A 23,586-nucleotide genomic window follows, 5' to 3' on the forward strand; every position below is an offset into this window, starting at 1 on the left:
GTGCTTTTCAGGTACTCAAAAAACAGAACCTAGCACAACAGAATTGCACCCATCCCACATCCCCTCTCTCTCTTATCTGTTAATTTTTATTTATTTATTGAGAAGTCTATGTATACAGTATGTCTTGATTACCCACTCCCTTCCCTTCAACTTCTTCCATAATCCCTCACAACTTCGCCTAACTTCATATGCTCCTCCCCCCAACCCCCACCCCCAAGCTTGGAAGATCCATAAAAGCCAAGGTGATTTCTAAGGATCAGAGCCTCTGTTAGCATTGGTTAGATAGCACAGTATTCTTGTTACAGCGGCAATAGAGTTAGATACTTACCTTACTTCTGACTCACTTCTAGCTCAGCTCCCTACAACACCACTGAGTGGGAACTCATCTGCCACTGCTGCAGGCCTGAGAGTTCTGGTTCCTGCCCAGCACTGGCTGCAGCATCTACCTGCTCTTTCAAGTCAAGGTCATCCCCACCTTTCTATCCCATAAGTTTTCCATGGCACTGTCAGCCCTGATTTGAGTAGAGAATACATATGAACCAAGAATTGTAGGTATTGAAAAATTCCTTAGAGTGAACTATTAAATCCAAACTAGAGGTAGATGGCTCCTGTGCTTAGCTCAGAATCTGGTCTATAATGATAGTTTTCACGAATAATTATGAATGAGAAATAAACTCCAAATATGTTTCCCCCCATCTCCTGCCAAACTCTACCAAGAAAGAACATCTCATTACTTTAGTTAGAATTTATTAATACCGACCTTCTCCAAACTTGGATCTTTTAGGTTTAGCTCACAGTTCTTCTATTTTTACTGTAGTCTAAGTAAATCAAAAGGATATCAAAATAAATACTGGAATATTCAAGCTTGGGAGGGTGAAAGGCAGTAATACTTATAATAACATAGCTGCAAACATCCTGCTTTTCTCTTTTACTCCTAAAAAGGAATCAGGCACACAACAGAGGACATCTGCAAGCAATGGACATTTTCGTTTTATGTGTCATGCATATTCATCATAACCCACTCACCATCTCTGGTGCTGCCTTACTGTTCACTGCTTTGGAGATCCCTGTTTCTCTTGCCAACAAATTTAATTCAACACAAAGGATGCTTCCCTTCTTCCCTGGCTTGGGAATCTGAAGCCACCACTGCAAACAGAAATATGGCTTGCCAGGGTATTCTGGCCATGTTTTTCTTTCTTCCTGTGGTCAGATTTTCTGCTGTGGTTGTTTCCAAGGAAGAAAACTCTTATTTTGTTTAGGATGAGCAATAAAGCGACTGGTTTTAGGATTTGTTTGTGATATTGGGTATTGAATCCAGGACCTTACACATGCTAAGCAAGTGATCTACCAAAGAGCTACTTCCTTAACCACAGAAAGGACTTTATAAATCAGATATATTAATTGGGATTTGCAATGCAGTGGTTTTAAATTTTAGAAGTTCAGAAGGGCAACAAGTGAAAATTGTCTCCAGATAGGATATTTTTCTTTTAATAAGGTTTTCTCTGAAACTATTACAAAGAAAGAGATGTGTCAAGAATTTAGGTGCAGAGATTTGAATGTTTTTCTTGCTTGCTTTCTTCAATTAAGTGTTCTTCACCATGAAAATGTAGACTGTGAAAACCAAGGGATTCCTAGTTTTGGTGAATAAAATACCAGGGATGTGGTTGCCAGAAGATGAACACATACTCAATACTATGTATGATTGGGGTTACTCATTGTCACCAAATTCTATATTCAAGAGACATGAGACTGGAAAACAGACACCCTGTTTGTGTACTCTAATGCATGGTAGTAGAAGAAGGTGGCTTCATTTGTTAAATAAGCATGAAAGATTATCTGGACACACAAATATAAGTTGTTCCTTTAAATTTATCTAACAAGCAAGTTATTGAACCAGGAAGTATTTGGTAGAATCAATAAACAACACAGTGGAAAACCAAATACTTTTGTAGTGCTGTATTTATATATCAGCATCCATGCAGTGAGAAACCTTTCTACTGTGTTATTTAGTGTTCAGGGGCCTTAAATACCCTGGCAAGGTGTTTTAGCTTAAGTAAAGGGTGTGTGTGTGTGTGTGTGTGTGTGTGTGTGTGTGTTGGTTGATTATTGTACTGAACATTGTATTAAAGCAAAATCTTACTTGAGAATTTTGGCTTAGGAAATCTGACTGCTTTTGACTGAATGCTGTTCTTTTTTTTTTTTTTTTTTTTTTTTTTTTTTTTTTTTTCCCTGAGACAAGGTTTCTCTGTGTAGCCCTGGCTGTCCTGGAATTCACTCTGAAGACCAGGCTGGCCTCTAACTCAGAAATCTGCCTTCCTCTGCCTCCCAAGTGCTGGGATTAAAGGCGTGTGCGCCACCGCCCAGCAATGCTGTTCTTTTTGAAGCACTGAGAAATGTCCCAGTCAGTGCCATGCACCACTCACTGTTACTTTTAAAAACAAATTTCAGACATTTGCATTTTTCCCTAAGACTGGTGCTTTGTTGGCTCATTAGAGGCATTTAGTTTTTCTGTGGATGAGAAAATTAGGACACTATGCATTTACTTTCTTTCCTTCTTTAGCTGCTTCCTTCTTTGTTGTTGTGGTGGTGGTGGTTATTGTTTTGAGACAGACTCTCACAATGTAGCCAGAGTGGCCTTAAGCTTGATTTGACAAACAAATTGATCCTCTTGTTCTAGCTTCCTAAGTGCTGGGATTGCACGTGAGCACCATCAAGTGCTAGCTTATTGGAGACATTCTTAATGGGTTAGGTTTTCTCCCAGAAGCCCTCCTTACATTTGAAGCTAACTCACCACACCCTTCTGTAAAGGCAAGAAAATGTGGATCTATTTTTCCCAGATGTGGAGTCAACTAGGTTGTCTTTAAAAGGCCTAACACTCAGCAAATCAGGAAACTTTGAGTTCTCTTTGTTGAGCCTTCTTCACCTGCTGCCTCCCAGAGTACACTGGTATTTGTGTAGGCAAGGTATAGGCAAAGAAGGATGCAGAAGACTCTGACACAGGTTCTGCTACTACTTTACATCTTCACCTGAGCTATGTTTATTAGTTTTTAAGTTAACTTTTGGTTAGAATACAGAATCAAGTATTTCCTTACTATATTTTCATTCATATATATTAAACTTTGCTCGTGTTCACTCTTTTATGAGGCTTCACCTTCCCTAAACACTATTGTACAATCACACACATATGGATGCACAAGTGCTAACAGATATACAATGCACATGTACACACAAATACATACATGCACACACACAAACCACCACCACCACCACCACCATCACCACCATCACCACTACCACACCACACACCACTGAACTTTCTGTATAACTAAGGACCTCCAAGTACTATTTGATGTACTTGTGAATTAAGAGTTTCTTAAGAATAGGTTTTTAGACTTTTTCCCTATGCAACTCCACATTTTTCTATGAATGGCTTGGATGGAACATATATAGGAAAATAGTATAAACTTGGGAAATTGTTAGATAGTAGACAAGTCTCTTTTTAAAAAACCCTTAAAATTAGTGCCTGTAAATACCCAAGGGTTTGTTTGATGACAAGAGCATCTGTGCCCGAAGAGTTCTTTTTTTCTGTTGCATTTTTTAAATATTCATTTATTTATTAAATGTAAGTATACTGTACACTCCAGAAGAGGGAGTCAGATCTCATTACAGATGGTTGTGAGCCACCACGTGGTTGCTGGGATTTGAACTCAGGACCTTTGGAAGCACAGTCAGCACTCTTAACCACTGAACCATCTATCCAGCCCTTTCTGTTGCATTTTAAAGATCAGATATTTCTCAAAATTAATTAAAGACAACAGGCACCTGTGGCTCTAGGCATCCCCATCTTCCATAAGGGGGATTGAATTGGTAGAGTGTTAAGTAGAGAAGGAAATGTTGAGACAGTTCCTCCTAGCTCAGTCTCTAGCAGGTTTCCTCTAGTTCCATGCTTTCCACAGCTTCCCTTCTGGTCCTGAATTTACATCTTAGAGCAGCCCAGAAGGGGAAGGTATGAAAGGCCAGTTTTGTTCTCTGTACCCTATTAGTCAAGGGCATGAGCTCCTCCTCATAGCCATGGTGAGACCCGAATTAAACAGCCTCTGTATGAAATCCCCCAGTTCTACTGCTGCCTCTGTGTTTCTCCTCCCAGTCACTTCCACGCAGTTACCTTGTGCCATTGAACCACTGTGCAATGTGCAGAGCATATACTGTAACGGGGAGTAGATGTTCATCAATGTGGAAAATCCCCTTAGCATGGCCGTAGAGAGATGCACATCACATTTTAAGGGAATGCAGGTATACAATTTATTAGCCTTTTCAGCACGTTAACTGCAAAATCTTTTACCAACACGGGGTATGAAGAGTTCAGAAATGGTATTTGTCTTGTTTGGGAAAGCATTTCAGGGGAATGGGTTCGTAGAACATGCCACATGTGAAAAAGGTCCGTTTTTTGCTCTCAAAGTGGACTCTGTAGAAAGTGTTTGATCCCCACTTTGCTGGCAATGTTCCTGAAATGAGAGGGGGGGGTGAGGGTAGGGGGTGGGAGGTATGATTTTAATTTGATTTCAAAATTACTTGCATCCCAATGGATGATGGAGAAACAAATACTTTCAGCTGCCCCCAAATACATCAGACATCTGGACAGCTCTGAACTATCCTGGTGCTATAGGACCAAAGTGGCTTCAACCAGACTCTGTCTCTAGATATCTCCTGGCCCTATCGCAAGTCCTATAGTAATCCAATCCCTGCAGTCACCTCTTAGACCAGTGGCTGGTCATGCTACCCAGTGTGCTAAAATATGATGTTGCTAGGATTCTCGTGGAGAATCCCACCTACCAAGCATTGCAACAGAATGCTTGTCCTCATAACTGGATCATCTAGTGCTAGAAACTTGATTGGTATATAAGAATTAATTATCTCATTATTAACACTGTCATGTCACATTTCTTTGAGAAAGAACATTTGGTGTTAAGAAAAGAGAAACTGGTTTCTAAATCCTCATCTTACTTTAACGACCCTGGGTCACTTAAGTAGATGCAGTGCGGAAGTGTGGAAAGTATGGGACAGGTTTTCTCCCAGGCTTGAATTCAAGAGCTTTTAATTATAAGGATCCTAGAGGTCTTACAATGTATGTTATTGAAACCTGAGTCAAAGGTTGCTTAAGCCAGTGTAATTTAGTAGTCTCAGTTGACAAATATTTATTGAGTACTCATGCACTTTGAGCTGGACAAAGAACAAGGTCATACAGGTTATTTCAGATCTGTGTCAACACTTTGTTTTCATCCAGAGGCAAGGGGAATACACATGAGCCAGTTAGAAACAACAGCAAACCTCTATCTTCCCCAGTGCATGTGCTACAAAGTCAGAAAAGCAAGTTCATAAGTAGGGAACTTCTCTAGAGAAGTCGGTGTGTTTTGAAAAACAGGCAGGAGCGCAAACTAGTTCAACAAAAGGTTTCTTACTTAGAAAAAGTTTCCTACTCTTTCTTCTTTCTTACTCTTAGCTTCTTACTCTTTCTTACTCTTAGCTTCTCTCTGGCCCTCTTGGGCTCTTCCCTTCCCTCCCCTTCCTTCTCCCCCCCAATGTGGTCATGACTGGCCTCTACTTCTCTACTCTCTCCCTCTCTCTGCCTTTCTCTGCCTCTACTACCCTCTTAACTCCTCTCCCCATGCCCTGAATAAACTTTATTCTATACTATACCATGTGTTTGGTCCCTCAAGGGAAGGGATACCTCGGCATGGGCCTGCTGAGGCACCCCTTCCCCCACCCCATCATAGAACATATTCTTATGCCTATTTCTCTTTTCATGATCACAACACTGGGCACCTACTGTATTCCAGGCACTAGTATTTTGTAAAACTGCCTCAGATTACAGACAAAAATCTCTAATTGTGTGGCAGGACTGCTCCAGAACATTCTTGGCTGCTGTGGAAGGGGTGTTACTAATGCTTGCAAACCAGCCTAATCCTTAATCCCAATCCCTAAAGGCTATGGCCTCTCAGTGAGATATCTCAAAGTGATTCTCATCCTTCTTTGTTCCTTGGCATCAAGGCCTATGGAGATTGTAGGCTCACATTTAACATCCTCCTGCCTCTCCAGCTAGCTCCTGAAACTTGAGAGGACAAAGTGTCCTCTGTTCAGAGTGTACTTGTTAGTTTTCCCATGGAGGTTCACTCATATTGACTGCTGAAACCAAGTTTTATTTTTAGTAGAAATCTCATGGAAACCAACATAGTAAGGGGAACAATTTTTTAATAATTCCTGTGAAGGACAAAACATCCAATTTGATTATTACAAATAGGACAATAATGAATGTCATCTGTTCCAAAAGCTGCTAGTTTAAGATACTGGTAGTAAAATATCAATTGACTAAATCCTTTAAAAAAAGATTCCATCTCTGTCTGCAGTTCATGCAAGTTACTTCTTTGGCAAGATTAGAGTGAATTTTATTCATGGCCTCATATTGAAAAGCTGAGAAGCTCTGGAAATGGGATATTTGGTGACTCAATCCCTTTCCACATCAAGCTTATGCCTTGCTATCACCAAGTGCCAGTAATACAAGAAAAAGTACTCTTGTGGGTTTATCTGTGTTTGTCATTAAACTTTGCTAAGCCAGCAAACCTGAGAAGTAGGCTTGCCTTGGGCTTTCACCATTGGCTGATGAGCCCCACAGGCCCTATTCCACACAGATTGCCTTACCTGGTGTCAGTGTGAATCTGCTCTGTACAGAAATCTCTGGACTTCCCCAGCAACTGGAGAGCAATCTGTAGTGAGAAAGCCAAGCATGGCCAAGCCCGTGAGTATCTAGTGTGCCTTGATAGGTCCCTAAGTGATTATTTAGCCTAACATCATAATACCTTGCTTTATGTGTCCAAGAAAGTCTTAAATGGTTTAGGCATTCTGTAGCTTAGCATTAATCATCAAGGAATCTCATTTTTGATAGAGTGAATGTCTGAGATGGTTTAGTAACTTCGGACAGCAGATACTCAGGTAAGTGGAGTGGGGTGGAAGGATCTAAGCCTGTGCCAGACTTGGATGTCTGTGCTGTCATTATTCTGTAAGATTAGGCCACATGAGCTCTCCCAGGGATTAGCGTGTGTGTGTGTGTGTGTGTGTGTGTGTGTGTGTGTGTGTGTGTTCAGGCTTTGATTCATATAAGTTGCCAGGTGTCTTGGGTAAAGTGTGGCTAGACAGGAGGATGCAGAGCACAGCTGTAGAGCATCAGGCCTTCAGTACAGCATATGCAAAATTTGAACAGTGGACAGAGAAGAGCCTTTCTTAATCTGACCATCCGGAATTGCTTCTCTTTCCTTTCTCAGAGAGCAGAGCTGACATCTGATAAGGACATGTACCTTGACAATGGCTCCATTGAGGAAGCTTCAGGAGTATATCCTATTGATGATGATGACTATTCTTCTGCCTCTGGCTCAGGTAAGGCTGCCTGCTGGATGCCATTCTCTGTGCCTGGGTATGCACACATTTTGCTGTTTCTTCTTTCATTACAAGCACAGCATGTGCTTATGCCACAGTCTAAGCATGGTGTGTGTGTGGGGGGTACAAATTCCACTTCTTTGTAACTTAAGCTAATGAGAACTTTGAAATCTAACTTTGCTGAGTCTCAGTTTCCTTATTCACAACATGGAAATAAATAACTATATTTATCACTGAGTTAGTTAAGGATTTATCTCTATGAAGAGATACCTGACAGCAGCTCAAAAAGAAAACATTTAATTGGGGATGACCTACAGTTTCAGAGATTTAGTAATTATCATCATAGCAACATGTATGGTAGTGTGCAAACAGACATAGTGCTGGAGGAGCCAGAGTTCAACATCTTGATCTGCAGGCAGCAGGAGACTGAGTGCCACATTAGGTATAGCTTGAGCATAAGAGACCTCAAAGCCTACCCTCACAATGACATACTTCTTCCAATAATGCCATACTACTTCAACAAGACCATACCTCCTAATAGTGCCACTCCTTATGGCCAAACATTCAAACACACGAGTCTATCAGGGCTATACCTATTCAGACTACCACAACCATATAAAATTTTTTATGGATAAATGGAGTTGAGGTATTAGCCTTCAGTTTTATTGTTAAAAATTTCAGAGTATGGTCATAGAAACCACCCTTCAAGAAATCCTTCACATATCAGTTTCATAAAATGCCTGTTCCATGTTAAGACTATACACAGAAACAAAAACTCCACAGGCTTTTAAAGTATGTTTAAAGTAGGAGAAGAAGAGTATAGCAGCCGTGTAATATAAAGGTAGATTTATGTCGTTGACTTCTTCAGTGTATTAGTTATCTATTGTCACTGTAATGTTGCCTAACAAACTATCCCAACACTCAGAACCTTGCAGCAGTGGGCATTTAGTTAATTCATTATTCTGCATGTTTTCCAGTTAGGGACTGGCTCTACATGTGTTGGCAGCTGAAGTTTGGCTGATTTTGGCTTAACTCTGTCATGTGTCTGAGAAAACTGAGCAGACTTGGCTTTAGTCCATATGGCCCTTCAATCTCCAGGTGGCCAGCCATATTTTCAGAGTGAAACAAAAATCTAATCCTAAACTTACAGTTTGGTACAACATCATTTCTATGTGTGGGTGCATGCATATGCATGTGTGCACTCATGTACATATGAATGTGAGTGCATGTCTGTGTGTTGATGGTACAATGATCAAAGCCAGTATGTTAGCTTTATTCCTGTGACCAAGTGGATGAAAGAAGTATCACAAGAGAAGAAGACTCTTAGTTGTAGTTGATTTATTTGGTCCCATGTACTTATGTGGAAGATAACAATTGGAATATGTAATGGAGGAGCCCATTCAGCTCATAGTTGACAGGAACCAGATAATGTAGAAGGCAGTGATAACTATGTATAGAACTTCCAAGGAATGCCCTGCTGTAAACTTCTCCTGCTGTCTAAAGTTTATAATACCTTGCAAAATAGTACCACTAGTTATGGACCAAGGGTGGAATACATGAGGCTGTGGGGGCACATTTCGTATTCAAATAATAGTACCCAGAGCCCCATACATGTGAACAACTGAACAGTGTTTCCAGACCCAAGTTGTACCTCTTAATTGAGACAAGTATCAACATTTTACAGAGGGTATAGGTATAAGGAGGAATAAATGTGCCTGGACACTTTTCCCCAATATATCTTACCTGGAAATCTTTCACCTGTGCCAGGAATGGCTCCTAAGATACTGAGAGAAGGGAAGAACTGAATATGTAGTCAGCAGCCAAACCAGAAATATCTGGTGTGTAGTATATAGAAAAAGTCTTAGCAAGACCTTTCTTTCTTAGAGTGTTTTTTTTTTTTTTTTTGCAGATAAGATTTAACTATGGTAGCAATTACTATTCTGAATATAAATATGTGCCAATGCAGTTGGCCTAGGTTTCAGAATGTCCTAGAACAAATGAAGGTCAATTTTTTTTTCTGGTGAGGATCTAGACTTATAATTGTGTTTCAGTATGAAAATGACCAATCTGAAAAGATGAGAGGCAGTAGCTGACCTAGTAACATCCTGCTGTAAAAATAGACTTAGTTATTCAAGGGAGTGTGATGAATCTCACATATGCAGAATAAGTGTGAAAGAGTTGCTCTTTGAAGTCCACAACACTATTAATATCTTTCACTCATGATACCTCTTTTGTTTAGCATCTCAAAAGTGCCTTGTAACCCATTTAAAAATGTCCTGGGAAACAATAAATATACATCTTTGTGGTCCCCCATTTCTTCACAGATCTTAGTATTCAAGGGTTGTTGGGGATCATTAGAGGTTGCTCAACTCATTTTTCTGACCTTTTCCAAGACTGTGTTTACATTTAGTATAAGGGAAATGGGTATATGCCTCCTCCCTGCCCCCTCCAGTTATTGGAGTGTCACATTTCAAGCCTTTAACCCATTCATCATGTGGACCAGACAGAGATAAGGCGTAAATGTGGGCAAATTTCTCCAGCCAGATCTAACTTTAGGTAAGTTTTGCTGAATGAAAAAAAAAACAAACAGAAAAAGAATTGTTCTTGGTTTTAGAAACTACCTTGAGCTCTGCTATGGATATTTTTTTTTTCACTTAACTAGTCTATGTAAGTGAAATTTGTGAAGCACTTTGTGCTAGGAAATGCCTTAACCATAAAACAACTCCGTGATGATAGATATCCCTGGTTCTGTTATCATTTCCACTTTCACTTGAGACAGTGCATGGTGCAGAGAGATGAAGGAGCTTGCTCTCATTGTACCGTGTGAAGCTCTCAGAAAGCAAAGGACCAGGAAGCAAGAAGTGCAGCTTGAGAGGAGGCCTTGCCTTTCAGCCCTTGGTGTTTTATCTCTTGTGTTGGAAAACCCTATTTTACCATTAAGAGGCTTTGCCTCACAAATGCCCACTAAAATCAATCAGTGTTTTGCTCAAAGTACCACCTGGCCTATTTCCTCTCATGCTACCCATAGGAAAGCAAATGTCCCGGAACAAGATGTCTGAAGGCCCAGAGAGTACATTCCTGCAAAAAGAAGGAACCTACATTACATAAATATAATTTCAAAATGGGAGCTTCACGAGCCTTTGTGAAGCCTTCCATACCAAGGGCTAAACTTTTAAAACACACACAGAAAAATATGTTTTTCACACCCAAGAGAGCAAGAATTCATTCACAGAACTCTAGAATTTTTTTTTTTTTTTTTTTTTTTTTTTGGTTTTGGTTTTTTGAGACAGGGTTTCTCTGTATAGCCCTGGCTGTCCTGGAACTCACTCTGTACTGTAGACCAGGCTGACCTCGAACTCAGAAATCGCCTGTCTCTGCCTCCCAGAGTGCTGGGATTACAGTTGTGCGCCACCACCGCCCAGCTAGAACTCTAGAAATTAAAAAAAAAAAAATCATGATAATGCCGTGTGACTGGTGACAACGGAAGGTACTGCCCAACAGAAATTAAATAATGGACTTTTGGTTAAAGATCACAAATTGAGCAGAAAATCTGCCACATTAAAGATAAAATGATATTAAAAGAGTAGGACGTGAACTCATCAGAATGGAGACACAATAACCCCAGTGAAAGCCACGGAAGCACGTGGTTGCGCAGCACCAGTCTTGGCAGACATGAAAAGACTGAGCGGATATTTAAAACCGGAAAGCACCAGGACAGAAACCACAGTGCTGCAGAAGGCCACAAGGGCCTAGAGATGATGGCATAAATGGGCAGTGGAAGTATGCTTTCAGGGTAAATAGTTGAAAATCTCCTTAAGAAACAAATAGACCCTTCCCTCCACCATAGGTTAACCATCCACAGATTGATTATTAAAAATAAAGCATAGAATTGATCAAGGGAGTTCAAGAGACTCCTAAAACAATACAGCTTGTTCCCCAAGAAGTTCAAGTGAAGTCCTTGCTATTGAAAACACTGTGCATTTTAGACACAAAATTCAAAGGATTTGAGCTGGACGAGACCTGAAAGCCTCAAAAGGAAGAGGGAACTCAGCAAAAGAAGAAAATGTACAGAAAAATTAACTCCAAGAGGTTAGGAGATGTTGTAATAGTAAAACAAGAAGGGGACACAACAAAACAGGAATGTTTGTGAGAATGAAATAAGAAACCTATTGGAAAATTAAGACATGCAGAAGGTAGTTAAGTTATTCGTTGAGCACTTATTTATTAAGCACCCTGTTTAATGTGGAAACAGACATTCTTCATTCTAGCAACACCACAGTAAAAAAACAAAAACAAACAAAAAACCAAATAAATAGTAAGTAAATAACACTTCTTTCTATGATTTCACTTCCCTTTATCCCTTTATCTCTTTTTCCAAATTTCATTCATTTTGTTCATTCATTTTTTTATTCAGTGAGAAAGAGTGTTAATGTACACAGTGCTGAGTTCTTGTCTATTTCATGTCTGCAGGGAGCCATCCTTGAACCCTCCCCAATAGCCCTGCTTCTCTTGCACGTTCAATCTCTTCTGCTATGTGATATTTTTGACACCTTAAAACCAAGAAACTAAGCCAAACACAAAAAGTGTAAACTCTTTTACCTGACTGCTTATCTCATGGCAAACCTCTGTCTTCTCTTACATTTTATAGTCAACCTTCCCAAAGATGGTGTGGTGTGGCCCTTCATCAGCTCCTGTCTTCCCCATGCCCTCTATCTACCCGCCCCTGCTGTCCACTACTGATACTTTTTGTTAAGATCACCAGTGTCTTCCTTGTTGGAAATATTTACAAACATTTTATTTGTAAAACATGTTCTAAGTCATCTTGATCCATTTGGGATACTATACCCAAATATTTTAGAGTAGGTAACTTAAAAAACAGCATAAGTATGTTGGTCACAGTCACAGTTTTGCAGGCTGGGAAGTCAAAGATCAAGTCATCAGTGGGTGCAGTATATGTGAGTGTTTTCTTTCTGCTTCAGAGGTGATACAGAAGGTTCTTGTCACATTTTTATTTGATAGAATGGACAAACAAGTTCACACTGTCCTCTTTTATAAGGTGCTAATTTGTTCACAAGGCAGATCCTTTTTTTAATATTGTAGTGGAGACAGCATTTTTACATATGAACTTGGAATGGGGCATAGCATAAGGAGAAATCATTGTTATTAAACTCATAGGCCCTGTGGGTGTTAAAGAATGCTCTCACACACATGCACACTAAAAATCTTAAAAGAGGACTAAAGTTTAGTCATAAAGGGTGCTTGTTATCTGCCATTTTAGTGAAGGAGGATAAATATATCTGTTTATAATAGCACAAAAGTAGGAGAAAATAGGAAAGTTGTAAATTATCAAAGAAATACAGTGTATCAAGGACATGGCAGCTCAGAGTGTAGAATGGTCATAGGAATGTGTTAGTCAGATTTGTATTACCATAACAAAATATCTAAAATTAGCAAGTTAATGAAGAGGAAATTTAAGGTTTGAAGGCTTTGTATATGATAGAATGACCTGTTGCTTTGGAGCCTATAGCCAGGGAAGCATCATGGTTGGAGTGCCTTGTGGGGGTCAGTTAATAAAAGAGACACAAGAAGAAGTCATGGTCAGAATACACTGTTGAAGGGACTAATCCCAGTGACTGATCTTCCTCAAAGCCTCACCTTGTAAAGCAGCAGTTCTCCGCCTGTGGCTTACAAACCCTTTGAGGGTTACATAACATATATTTTGCATATCAGATATTCACATTACAATTCATAACAATAGAAAAATTACAGCTATAAAGCAACAATGAAATAATTGCATGGTTAAAGGTCACTCCAACTTGAGTTACTGTATTTAAAGGGCACAACATTAGGAAGGTTGAGAATCATTGTTTTAAAGGTTTCACTATCTTCCAATAGCATTGTGTGTTGATAGCCAGTCTAGTACATGGGCTTTGGGGGACATTTATCCAACCAAAACGAGATGGGCTCTTTAAGGGAGTTTAAATATAAAGCCATTGGATATGCCAACATGGAAGACATTGATGATCTTAACAAAAAGTATCAGTAGTGGATGGCAGGGGCAGGTAGATAGAGGGCATGGGGAAGACAGGAGCTGATGAAGGGCCACACCACACCATCTTTGGGAAGGTTGACTATAAAATGTAAGAGAAGACAGAGGTTTGCCATGAGATAGGCAGTCAGGTAAAAGAGTTTACACTTTTTGTGTTTGGCTTAGTTTCTTGGTTTTAAGGTGTCAAAAATATCACATAGCAGAAGAGATTGAACATGCAAGAGAAGCAGGGCTATTGGAGAGGGTTCAAGGATGGCTCCCTGCAGACATGCAGTAGACAAGAACTCAGCACTGTGTGCATTAACACTCTTTCTCGCTGAACAAAAATTGCCATGAACCCAGTGGCCCTGCAAACTTACTGAAGTCCATAGGTGTATTTATGCTAGAAACTTAAGCCTGGTAACTTGAGAGAATGATTCTGAATCAACATTCTTCAACACTGCCTGATAATGTACGGATCGGGGTCATAAGTCACATGATCAGCTCATCTTCACTTTTTTCCTAGGAGCTGATGAAGACATAGAGAGTCCAGATATGACAACATCCCGGCTGATTCCAAGGATCTCACTCACTAGTGCTGCTCCAAAAGTGGAAACCATGACGTTGAAGACACAAAGCATTACACCTGCTCAGACCGAGGTGCGTTGTCTGCCATTGTGAATACTGCTGTCTTTTGACTTCACAGAACAGTTTTCTGTGAGATAGGCCTCACATAAAATTATATCAGGGCTAATAGCCCTTCCACTGTATTGCTGTAAATGACTCTTTGCTCTTTCTCCCAATATTTTACGGTTGACCTACTTACTGGCCTTATCAGTTAGGTCTATCTTCCTTATGAATATATTGTTTTTAACAGGGCACTTTTCCTTACAGAACTTCTGTAGCCAGTTATAAAGCAAACTCTTAAGCTACTTAGCTGAGAGTCAGATTTTCTTTTTCTCATTTAAAAAAAAAAAACATTGTAAATTTTAGATCCATTGGACCAGGTTAAGGAGGGAGGATTTGGGGCCTGTCTTAAGGTCTCAATGAGTGTCTACACCCACTGTCAGTGTTGAATACCCTTGCTCTACTCTCAGATACACCTGCATCTGGTGAAGCTGCATTTATTTGTTGTGAGAGCTTAATAAGAATGAGACCATTGGACTTAGAACAGGGAAAACACCTAAGTAATGAAAACACTGAGTTTTTTTTTTACCTTGTTAGCATTTTATTGCAATTAGCTAGTCTTATACTAATAGGTAAGCTATTTAATATGGAAATTGGATATTAGTGACCATTGAGGGCCTAAGTATTGAATCCTGGATCTAGTCAAATTTCTTGCATCATTAGAAACATTGGGAGAAGTGAGGAACACACAACATCTGTCCCAACACCGAGATTAACTGGGACCAGCAGGACACAGACACTCAGGAACTCCACTAGAGCAGTGGCATAGATTCCTTCCAGTATGTCTGGGTTGGTGCTCTGATCAGACTTGGCTGCAAACTCCACAACCAGTTCCACAACACTCAGAGGACGCTCCACTCCCAGGAGCTTTTACATGCCCAGGATCACAGGATCACAAGATCCCAGGAGCTTGGTCACACCAGGATCTCAATGTCGCAGAGGCATCTTGACTCCCAGGAGCTCAGACACACCCAGGATCTCAGGATCACAGGATCCCAGAATCACAGGATAACAGAGACAGCTTGAGTCTGACTAGTTCTGACACAACCAGGATCACAGAAAGGACAGGCTCCAGTCAGATATAGTGAGGGCAGGTAGCACTAGAGATAACCAGATAGCGAGAGGCAAGTGTAAGAATATAAACAAAAAGAAACCAAGGTTACTTGTCATCATCAGAATCAATTCTTCCACCGTAGCAAGTCCAGGATACACCATCACACCGGAGGAGCAAGATTCAGATTTAAAATCACATCTCATGATGATGATAGAGGACTTTAAGAAGGACATAAATAACTCCGTTAAAGAAATAAAGAAGAACACAGGTAAACAGATAGAAGCCCTTAAAGAGGAAACACAAAAGTCCCTTAAAGACTCACAGAAAAACACAGTCAAACTCGCAAAGGAAATGAACAAAACTATTTAGGATCTAAAAAATAGAACTAGAAACAATAAAGAAATCACAAAGTGAGACAACTGTGGAGCTAGAAAACCTAGGAAAGAGATCAGGAGTCACAGATGCAAGCATCACCAACACAATACAAGAGATAGAAGAGTGTTCCTCTTTCTCCCCACAACCTCTCTAGCACCTGCTGTCTCCTGACTTCTTTATCTTAGCCATTCTGAACCATGTGAGGTAAAATATCAGGGTTGTTTTGATTTGCATTTCCCTGAGGATGTTGAACATTTCTTTAGGTGCTTTTCAGCCATTCAATATTCCTCAGGTGAAAAGTCTTTGTTTAGCTCTGTACCGCAATTTTAATAGGGTTATTTGGCTCTCTGGAGTCTAACTTCTTGAGTTCTTTGTATATCTTGGATATTAGCCCTCTGTCAGATATGGGGTTGGTAAAGATATTTTCCCAATTTGTTGGTTGCCATTTTGTCCTGTTAACAGTATCCTTGCTTTACAGAAACTTTGTAATTTCATGAGGTCCCATTTGTCAATTCTTGATCTTAGGGGATAGGCTATTGGGTTCTGTTTAGGAAAATTTCCCTTGTGCCTATGTGTTCAAGGCCCATCCCCAGTTTTTTCACATGTTACTTTCAATGTGTCTGGTTTTAGGTGACACCAAATGGGGGAGAGGTCCTTGATACCATAGTATAGTGGAATACCAAGACAGGGAAGCGGGGATGGGTTGAAGGGGAGATGGCTTATGGGATTTTGGGGGGAGGGGAACCAGGAAAAGGGACAACATTTGAAGTGTAAATAAAGAATATACCTAATAAAAATAAAATAATAAAAAATTAAAAAACAAACAAACAAAACAAGAGATAGAAGAGAGAATCCCAGGTGCAGAAGATAGCATAGAAAACATTGACACAACAGTCAAAGAGAATGCAAAATACAAAAAGCTCTTAACCAAAAACATCCAACAAATCCAGGACACAATGAGCAGACCAAACCTAAGAATAATAGGTATAGAAGAGAGTGAAGATTCGCAACTTAAAGGGCCAGTAAATATCCTCAACAAAATTATAGAAGAAAACTTTCCTAACTTAAGGAAAGAGATGCCCATAAACATATAAGAGGCCTATAGAACTCCAAATAGTCCTTGGCAGAAAAGAAATCCCTCCCATCACATAGTAATCAAAACACGAAATGCCCTAAACAAAGAAAGAATATTAAAAGCAGTAAGGGAAAAAGATCAAGTAACATATAAAGGTAGGCTTCTCAGAATTTCACCAAACTTCTCACCAGAGACTATGAAAGCTAGAAGTTCCTGGGCAGATGTCATACAGACCCTAAGAGAGCAATCATTCCAGGCCAGGCTACTATACACAGCAAAGCTCTCAATTACCATAGAAGAAGAAAACAAGATATTGCACGACAAAACCAAATTTATACACTATCTTTCCACAAATCCAGCCTTACAAAGGATAATAGATGGAAAACACCAACACAAGAAGGGAAACAATACCCTCGAAAAAGCAAGAAAGTAATCTTTCAAGAAACCCACACCAACATAATTCCACTTCTAACAACAAAAATAAGAGGAAGTAATCACCTTTTCTTAATATCCCTTAATAGGAAAATTAATATTACCAACATATCCTAATCAATTGAAATTCAAAAATATGAGGAATTAGATATCTGTTGGCTGTCACCCAGTGTTCTAATTTGGTAATTGGAGAAACATATAAAATATTGTATAATCCTTATACACTTTCTGCTTGTTTGTATGTGACAGTGTCTTGCTGTCTACTACATAATGTTCTTGAAATCATGCTTCTCCTATCTCAGTCTCTCTATAAGTAGGATTGCTTATTTGATGTTTTTATACTATACTATGGTTTTCAGAACAGCTTACATATTTCAAAATTATTTATACAGCCAAAAGAAAAGTAGACAATTAATTTGTGAGGTAGCTTATAAGAGAACAACAAAGAATGAGGCTGAAAGTTTTGCTTGATATTTATATTATTAGTTTTGAAGATGACTCTTTTTCTGAGATGACTGCTTTTCAAAATCATCACAGCTAATGAACCATAATCTTACCCTGGCCTAATATCTGTGCCACCCTCCAAGCAAAACCATTGTACATTGAAACAGTTGATGAATGACTTCATGGATAGACCATGTTAACACACACACCATTTCTCTCTTTTTTCTTTTTTTTCTTTCTTTTTCTTTTTTTTTATTCGATATATTTTTTATTTACATTTCAAATGATTTCCCCTTTTTTAGACCCCCACTCCCCGAAAGTCCCATCAGCCCCCTTCCCTCCCCCTGCTTTCCCACCCAACCCTTCCCACTTCCCTGTTCTGGTTTTGCCCTATACTGCTTCACTGAGTCTTTCCAGAACAAGGGGCCACTCCTCCATTCTTTGTGTACCTCATTTGATGTGTGGATTATGTTTTGGGTAATCCAGGTTTCTAGGTTAATATCCACTTATTAGTGAGTGCATACCATGATTCATCTTTTGAGTCTGGGTTACCTCACTTAGTGTGATGTTCTCCAGCTCCATCCTTTTGCCTAAGAATTTCATGAATTCATTGTTTCTAATGGCTGAATAGTACTACATTGTGTATATATACCACATTTTTTGCATCCACTCTTCTGTTGAGGGATACCTGGGTTCTTTCCAGCTTCTGGAAATTATAAATAGGGCTGCTATGAACATAGTGGAACATGTATCCTTATTACATGCTGGGGAATCTTCTGGGTATATGCCCAGGAGTGGTATAGCAGGATCTTCTGGAAGTACACACACCATTTCTTAAATGAATGTAACCTGTTCCCTGATGGCTGAGAATGATGACCATCACTCAAGTCAAATAGCTTTGACCATAGCAGGAAATCTGTATCCAAATATTTGTGCCTACAATTCATTCCTTGGCACAGCAGAACCATCAACTCTTTGCTACTTTGGGGGTAAAATTATTTGATGATGTGAGGGACATTAAAGTACAGCTTTATTACAATGAACTCCGATGTCTAAAAATTGTTCTTATTTTGGGTTTGTACCACATTAAGAGCCAAGATTTTAAGCTCTACTAAAAACAAAACAAACAAAAAGACTTTATTTTTTATGTTCATTTAATAACATGTCCATCATTTTTATGATCTGTATAAAAATATATATTGTGTTGAAAATAATAAAAAATAACAATTATAAAGGAAGAAAGAAAGATTAGATGTGAATATTATGTAGTAGGCACACGAGGCCTTGTTTCTTGTCTCACTGTGTAAGCGTTAATTGGTTTTGGTGGCGCAGAAGAGATGAGGTCCGTTCACCAAATTGAGCATGCGTAATGATTTAGTGGTAGACTTTACACACTATAGGGATGGCATGCTGCTTATGAAAACTTCGCAACACAAGTATCCTCTTTTTCAATTCGCCCATCTGTTGATTTACAAATAAGATGCTGCCAAGCTCTTGCAGCATGTGGGTTTTGTGGAATAACAAGCACCCCTGTGCTAGCAGGAACACAAGCAGGACTTTCTTACTCAGTACATTACCTGTTCCTCCTCTTTCTTGATTTTCTTAACTCATAGGACCATGAAGTCATAGCACATAGCTCCCTGCTGACATGCAGTAGCCAAGAGCTAAGCTCTGTGTGGATTAACACTCTCTCTAGGCTAACAAGGCATTGGCAGTATTGCCAGCAGAACCATTCCACAGCCGGGAAACAGGAAGGCAAGGAGATACTGTGAGAACTGCAGCAGACATACCTAGCATTTTCTGGGAGCTGTTCCATTGGTTTCTAAGTTGAATGAATAAAGAAGATGAGTAGAAGAGAAGAGAAAGCAGCAGGTGCTGTTGATGGTAGGATTGCTGAAGATGTCAGAGCAGGCAGGTATGGCAGAATTAAATGAAGCTTGTGTGCCTGTGGAAAGATGAGCTTGGTTTTTTCCATAGTTTTACTTGTTCTCTTATAACAATGCTTTCAATTCAGTGAGCATTAAGACTCAATATCTCAGAGTCAGAAACTCTCTAGGGAAAGTTTTGGCTTCCAATCTTTAATAGTTTTACCCTAAACAAACTCCAGTTTGATAAAGATTTATGCATTAATGACAAGTAAGGATTGAAAATTGATTTAAGTTTGTGGAAACTGGCCCAAAAACATAATGAATTGGCCTTTATTAACAGACATTTGGTGAATGAGTTTAGAAATTAGAGATGCCTGAACATTTTAACGCAAATATTTGATTTTTAGTTCTGTTTAATGAGATGGCAAGAATTCATCCATTCCTGGCAGTTTTATTAGATATATATCAAACATTGCTCTAGGTGCCCATGATGAAGATAGTGATAATGAATGGCAATAGCAGCAATGTAATTTTCTGTTTTATAGTTATATGATAAATTTAGATTAAACCTTGCCATTAGTGAAAATTTTGTATTTTAATAGGTCTCACAGTGGCATTTCTGTTGAGTATAGATATTCTATCTACTGTGTTGTACAGCTATGTGACTGAAGACTAGAAAGAGACCTTTCTTCTTTTTGTGAAACCTAGAATCCAGACATGGCTTCAATAAACTTTCATTTGGCTGCACTCAATTATGTGTGCTCCTTTTTCATAATTACATAGACATATATGTGAGAGCTGTTTCAGATTGACTCCGTATTAGGCTGTAGTTCCCACATCATAGAAGCATAAAGCTTGTGCTTCTTCTGTTTAATTGAGCATTTCACTTTATAAATATTTTCTTTGTCTAGAGCACCTTGAGGTTTATTTACTGACTGACCTCTCTTCTAAGTGTGATTTCTGTGGAGAGCCTTCTAGATCATGACTTGGATTAATTATTTTGTGTCCTTCTTATTCAGAAGTTGGATCAAAGAGAACTGAGCAAGTCAACTCTTAAATGACTTTAGGGACTTAAAATATTATCAGGTAAAGCTTTGTGGCTTATCTTAATCATGAAGATGATAAGCATTACATAAACTTGGGGTCAAAGCTTCAGTATCTTTCTCATTTGCTACAGTGTTCGCTCGCATCTTTCCCTGGATCCGCATGGGTATCATGCCACCTTCTTATTGTTTTTCTCTTCTCTTTACTGACTTTCAAAAGCATAGCAACCAAAGTGATGCTAATGAACAAGAAAGCATGTGCTTCCTTGATGAGAACTCAATAAGCCATTCTTTGATCTGCTGCCCACCCTGACAGATAACCAATTACTGATGGGAATCCTGTAAGAAGAAAATGGGGAGAACCTACAAAATACGGCCAGCAGGCTTCTCTCATCTGCTGTTCATGGAAACAGTAAGACTTAGGACCCACCGTGTTTTCTTCTATACTCCGACAGAGAACAGTGAAACTTTTATACAGTGATAGAAATTATAATTTATGGAAACTATGGCAGCTTAAGATTTATGAAGTACAGGGTTTCTTGTAGCTTGGGGGAAAATGACTCTATCACATGTTATTACTGTGTTTGGTGGAAGCCTTGTGTGTTCTGATCACTGAAACGAATACCAGTTGATTCCCACTGATCACTAGAGTTCAAGTGAATCAACCTTGTCTAGATTTTTCTAGACATAAAGATGACATTGAAGCAGTCCAAGAAAACGAATCATTTTCTTAGATCTTTTTGCCTTCTTTACTAGGATGTATTCTAACCTTCTCAAAGCAACTGAATAATTCACATTACTTTGCTTAAGATGGCTGGGAATTTGTAGGAAAAACTGGAATAGGTTTGGCTAGGGAGGAGACTCAGTGTCTACTTACTTTGTATCTTGTGCTGGCTGGTTTTGTGTGAACCTGACACTAAAGACTCATCAAAGAGGAAGGAGCCTCAGTTAAGGAATTTCCAAATGATGATAAGGCATTTTATCAATTAGTGATTAATGGGGGAGGCCCAGCCCATAATGGGTGGTGCCATCCCTGGGTGGGTGGCCTTGGGTTCTATAAGAAAGCAAGCTGAGCAAGCCAGGGGAGGCAAGCCAGTAAGCAGCACCACTCCACGGCTTCTCCATTAGTTCCTGCCAGTAGGATCCTGCCATGTTTGAGTTCCTGTTCTTGCTTCAATAATGAACAGCAATATGAAAGTGTAAGCCAAATAAACCCTTTCTCCCCAACTTGCTTTCTGGTCATGGTGTTTGGCCACAGCAATAGAAACTCTAACTAAGACATAGCTTAAAGAGTTGACAGTGTTTTCCAATTAGTAGTGTTAGCCAATGAGAAAGAAATTCACCTGTTAGAAAACAGCAGGTCATCAGAATCTTAACTTTTCTAAATAAAGGTTTCTCAAACCACACCATTATCTGAGGGACTTTAAATCACACACACACACACACACACACACACACACACAAAATCAGCAGACCAAATGATACAGAATACTGTGTGTGTGTGTGTGTGTGTGTGTGTAGAGCGTAGAGGTTGTCTGCTTCAATGAACTAGAAGTCACTTAGCAAGCTGGCCAGAGCCTTAGGATTCTATCCTTCCCCCAAAACAGTGCTTTCACATGACTTCAAGGGCACAAACTCAGGTTCTCATGCTTGCAAACAATCAAGTACTTTACTGCAGTGGCAGTCTTCCCTGCCCAGAAAGTAAAGATTCTGAGAATTGTCAACTAAAGCAGCTATGCATATCATTCTTATATTATGAATTCATTAGCTACCCATCTTGCCTCCATCTACCAGAACCACAAGCTACATGGGTCCAAACTGGGGCCTCACCAACTGGCATATAAACATCATCCACATTATTATTAATGATATTTAATAAACTTATTTTTGTAGAAAGAAAACTAGTAACATACTTAGGAGTGTTTCTTCTTCCCAGCACATATTGAAAGACATTTGTGTTTTCTTTCTTTCCCATACCAGTCACCTGACAAAACTGCCAAGGAGGAAGTTGACATCTCAGAGGCAGAAGAGAAGCTGGACCCTGCTGTAAAAAGCACAGATGTGTACACCGAGAAACATTCAGACAATCTGTTCAAACGGACAGAAGTTCTAGCAGGTGAGTTGCCCGCAGTGTCAAGTGGGAAGGAACTTAGAGGCCTTCCTGAGACAGGTGGCATTCAGTGGCCAAATGAAAGCACACTGCACATTACTGGCCTTCTGGGAGCAATCTCCAGGCATTTTATTTCAGAATGACAGGTGAGAGGTTAGGACTACGCTGTCTATTTTCTGCTAACTCCTTTAGTCTATCCCTCAGCCAACCACTGATAAGAGGCTAATGTGGGAAACAATTTCAGGTTACAGTCCATCATGGCGAGGACATCAAAATGGCAGGAGCTTGAAGTAGTAAATTGAATAGGCCAAGAACTGTCGAATGGGGGCAGGGCAGGAGATGCCAGTCAGATAGTCATAGTTCAGGTGATCTCCAGAGTTCAGTCCCAGCTTCAGAAGAAGGAAAAGACACAGATGCTGCTGCTGCTGTTGCTGTTGCTGCTGACATGATAAGAATGACTCCAGATTATTCTTTTTAAAACTTGAGTTCTCAAATCCTTTATAAAAATACCTGTAGGTTGGAACTGGCTACACTAATCCTGAAAACCTTAACCCTCCTCTTTTCCTTCTCTTGTCTCAGCCGTCATTGCTGGAGGTGTGATTGGCTTTCTCTTTGCCATTTTCCTCATCCTGCTGTTGGTGTACCGCATGCGGAAGAAAGATGAAGGGAGCTACGACCTTGGAGAACGCAAGCCATCGAGCGCAGCTTACCAGAAGGCACCCACTAAGGAGTTTTATGCATAAAGCTCCCAATTAGTGTCTCTATTTAGGAGATCACCGAACTTTTCAAAATAAAGCTTTGGCATAGAATAATGAAGATCTTTGTTATCTGTTTTGTTCATTACAGAGCCATACTGGCCCTTTAATGATAAAAATCCCATTGTATTTAAAATTTTCATGTATTTCTTTAGAATGACATAAAAGCAAAACTTTATCATCTGAGTGTTCTGTGAATAGCAGTGGCAAAATATTGTTATGAAAACTCTTGACATTCATGGAATTGATTTGAACATCTATGTGCAAATACAAAATTATTGTGTTTA

General features: G+C 39.5%; 1 protein-coding gene across 1 annotated transcript in view; it reads left to right on the forward strand.

Annotated features, from left to right (window-relative positions):
- Sdc2 (syndecan 2) overlaps nucleotides 1-23,360 on the forward strand; it is a 119,975-nt gene extending 96,615 nt beyond the window's left edge. Inside the window, exons 3-6 of the mRNA XM_052161522.1 lie at nucleotides 7,317-7,428; nucleotides 13,983-14,116; nucleotides 22,415-22,550; nucleotides 23,124-23,360. Of these exons, the coding sequence (XP_052017482.1) occupies nucleotides 7,317-7,428; nucleotides 13,983-14,116; nucleotides 22,415-22,550; nucleotides 23,124-23,287 (546 nt within the window). The 3' untranslated portion in view covers nucleotides 23,288-23,360. The remainder of the gene's footprint in view (nucleotides 1-7,316; nucleotides 7,429-13,982; nucleotides 14,117-22,414; nucleotides 22,551-23,123) is intronic.
- The last annotated feature ends 226 nt before the right edge of the window (nucleotides 23,361-23,586 follow it).

Source organism: Apodemus sylvaticus, chromosome 17 (genome assembly GCF_947179515.1).
Source record: "Apodemus sylvaticus chromosome 17, mApoSyl1.1, whole genome shotgun sequence".
NCBI lineage: Eukaryota > Metazoa > Chordata > Mammalia > Rodentia > Muridae > Apodemus > Apodemus sylvaticus.